Source organism: Limulus polyphemus, unplaced genomic scaffold (assembly GCF_000517525.1).
Source record: "Limulus polyphemus unplaced genomic scaffold, Limulus_polyphemus-2.1.2 Scaffold1664, whole genome shotgun sequence".
NCBI classification, from domain to species: Eukaryota; Metazoa; Arthropoda; class Merostomata; order Xiphosura; family Limulidae; genus Limulus; species Limulus polyphemus.
In genome coordinates this window covers 138,535-141,793 of record NW_013667274.1, presented here as the reverse complement: position 1 = coordinate 141,793, position 3,259 = coordinate 138,535, and the positions used below count along the sequence as shown (strand labels likewise).

The following is a 3,259-nucleotide window of genomic DNA, read 5'->3' as shown; positions in this document are numbered from 1 at the left end:
GGTAGTTGTCTTTTGACACACCACCACCGATTCTCTATTAGGTTTGTACATGCACCACTTTTCGGGTCCACAAAATTTTCAGAATGATTGACAGTTTCATGTTTGTATCCTAGTTTTATTTAAACATTTGTATGCGGCCCCAATTTTTCTAATACGCCCCTTAAAATAAACCCTTTTCATAATCTTTTTTTATGCAGGCAATTCTACAATTTTTGGGTGGGGGTGCCATATGGAACTCTTTCCTGCATTTTTTTATATTCATTACTACAGGGAAGATATTGACAACATGCTGGAAGGAATATAGAAATTAACTACTGGAATGATACCTGATTTAATAGATACAAACAATGGAATGTAGCTCAAAGATGTGAGCTTTTTTTCTTGTAAGAGTAAAAGTACTAGAGATGACTATATTAGGGTTACAAAAATCATTAGGGCTTTGATGAAGTGCACACAGTGCATCAGTTTGAATGCTAGAATGTTAACACTAGAAATAGCAAATACATTATCAGGGATAACAGTAAATCCTCAATTTAGACCAACAGAATTATTTGTGACAGAAATTTAGAGATTAAGTTTAATGGTGATGATGTACTAAAGTATCAGTGAATGTTTATGTGTGTGCATGTGTGGTAAGATATGTCATTGATAAGAGCATAAGCTGAACACAGAACAATAAATAGAATAACCACATTTTCACAAAATTTGGTAATGAACGGTTTCTGGTATGTAGTCATGGGTTTGTCAGTGCTTAGATAGAAAAACGATTTAAAATTAAAGTGAAAAATAAGATACTGTTGCAATTTTCTTTAAATAAAACAGCTAGTTTTAACAACAAATTCAGTTTTGCATCACAAGTGTTCATGGATGATAGAAGTTTTTGCCTGACACATAAAAAACAGTGGAAAATTTAATATTAGAATTAAAATACTTATTTCAAGGTTCACAATATAATTAATTCTTCTGTTAACATCTGAAAACTGAATCAGATGAACCAATCTAGACCTGTTGATGCCATTGTGTCACCAATATAAAGTACTGTATAAGGTGCTTTAATTAATGACAAGTATCTATGTTCAGTGTTATGAGAAAGGACAGCAAGGGGCTTCTTGTAAAGCAGATATTTAACATATCTGGAAATAATTAAATTGTAAAATTTACACAAATTCAGCAAATTCTGAATAAAAAAAACACAACAAAAAAACAACATACATATTACAGATAATCCTAACAGATACAAAATAGTTGAACTTAGTCTGTGAGAATACATCAAAGGGACAAAGCAGATGCAAAACATGCATATTGGTTGTAACTTATACACAAATCATTCACGTATATACAGATATAAGAATGAATGCATAGGTGTGTAATATGTATACACTGTAGTCACTTTAACATGAGCTGCACAAATGGTTAACTTGCATATGATTTAAATCTGTAAAATGTATGTTAACATGCTGTACAATGACCATACATATAGTTTGGAAGTATGCTGCTTATATGCATTTGGTGAGGGTACTTATAGATAAGTAATACTTTTATGAAATGATTTGTCTGATTGTGTGGTATATGGTTTTCATTTAAATTTAATTCAAACAATTTTTGTTAAACAGATTCTGGGATGGAAGGAAATAATTTGATCGACTGAATTGCTTTTATTAGTGGGCAATTGATAACTTTGATAGGCCAAATGGTGGCTAAGAGCTTAATAACAAGATAACTTGACATTATTTAGTTTTAATATCAGCGTGAGAAGATCTCCCTATTTTAAATCAATGTGACAGGATATGTTTCCTGTGAATTGCTTAAGGATAGAGTTTTTACTTATCTTTAAGTTACTCAGCATACATTCACAGAATGTATACTCACTAAAACCAAGGTTGTTTTTCAAGTTGGAATAAATATAGAGTGGCAGTCAAGGTTAATCATAAAATAATTTGTTTTTGATGACAGTAAGGTATACTAAGTTAAATTTTTTATTCACATTTTTAGTATCATGAAAAGAATGCCCATATATGGAGCTCACACCAAATATGTTTCTGTTTCCTTGCTCACACAAATTCTTCAGCTTGGGTTGGTGGTCAAGGTCGTTGCAAGAGGGAGGATGGGGCACGCACTACCTTTCATGTTCCTATGAAAATTTACCTTATATCAGAAAACACAAACTGATAAATATATAAAGATGGCACAGAAATTATCTCCAAAGGTAACAATATGGCACGATTTTGTCGTTTTGTGCATACTATAGAAATATTTTTAATTTAAAAATTGTTTTCTGCAAGACTTTATGAAAATTTTTCTTACCTTTGACAATACTGGCAGCCAGACTTCTGGCACAGAGTTCAACAGATGGCATTAACAATAACAGGTGCTTACAATTCAATCATGCCCTAGAATTAATCATTTTTTTTTTTTTTTCATTTTTACAAACAATCTCTTTTATAAAAGCATTTGTTTATAAAGCTTTCTACAGTTACAATTTCACATTGACAGTACAACTTTTAATATGTTACATGAAAGCAAAATTTAACTTAGAATTTTAAATGCTCAAAACAAAAATAGAAAGAATTTTTATGCACCTAATAACCAATATGCATTATGTCTTCAATGAAACAAACTGGTTAGTAGTTGTAGAATAAATCGAATTATCCTTAATTCGAAAAGCCTATATTATATAAAATTATACATCTTTAATTAAATTAATAACAAAATTAAATTAAACCATGTAAAAATAATGTACACAGTGCAGCACATGTAAGCTAGAATTTACAAGCTTCAAATAGTCTTTTAGATTTCAGATATCATATTCTGTCAGAAAACTATCATTGCCTTGCAACTTACATTAGTGAACAATAAACTAAACATAGGAATTTGTGAAACATAAATTAAATCATATAAATGTCAAGAAAAACGATCTACGATTCGTACACTTAGCAAAGCAATGGCTAAATAATTGTTTAAACTTCAAGAAGAGACTTATGCTTATATATATATATATATATCTTATCAAATGTAAATTACGTCCAAAAGAAATTATTTGATCATTTACTTTTTAACATATTAAATTACCACACAATCCCACCACTATTGCTCATCTGGACTCTTACTCATGTAGCACATGCTTTAAGATTTTACTATGTGAAAATATTGCGTCACCTATTGGAGCTACGAAAAATAAATACATAAAAAGAAGAAAGAAAACACAAGAGAGTTAAAGTCGAGGTTTAAGCAATATATATATATATATATATATATATAT

General features: G+C 29.9%; 1 protein-coding gene across 7 annotated transcripts in view; it reads right to left on the bottom strand.

The window, feature by feature from the left end:
- Positions 1-3,145, bottom strand: part of LOC106464479 (cyclin-J-like) — a 14,775-nt gene extending 11,630 nt beyond the window's left edge. For 3 of the 7 annotated variants that reach the window (XM_022392204.1, XM_022392206.1, XM_022392210.1), the window contains exons 1-2: positions 3,050-3,133; positions 2,305-2,390 (exon numbers count right to left, since the gene is read on the bottom strand). In XM_022392204.1, coding sequence (XP_022247912.1) covers positions 2,305-2,356 — 52 coding nt within the window. In that variant the 5' untranslated portion in view covers positions 2,357-2,390; positions 3,050-3,133. Of the gene's footprint in view, positions 1-1,984; positions 2,132-2,304; positions 2,391-3,049 lie in introns of those variants that run through there. The other 4 variants (XM_022392205.1, XM_022392209.1, XM_022392207.1 and 1 more) reach the window with 4 other exon arrangements.
- Positions 3,146-3,259: the final 114 nt, after the last annotated feature.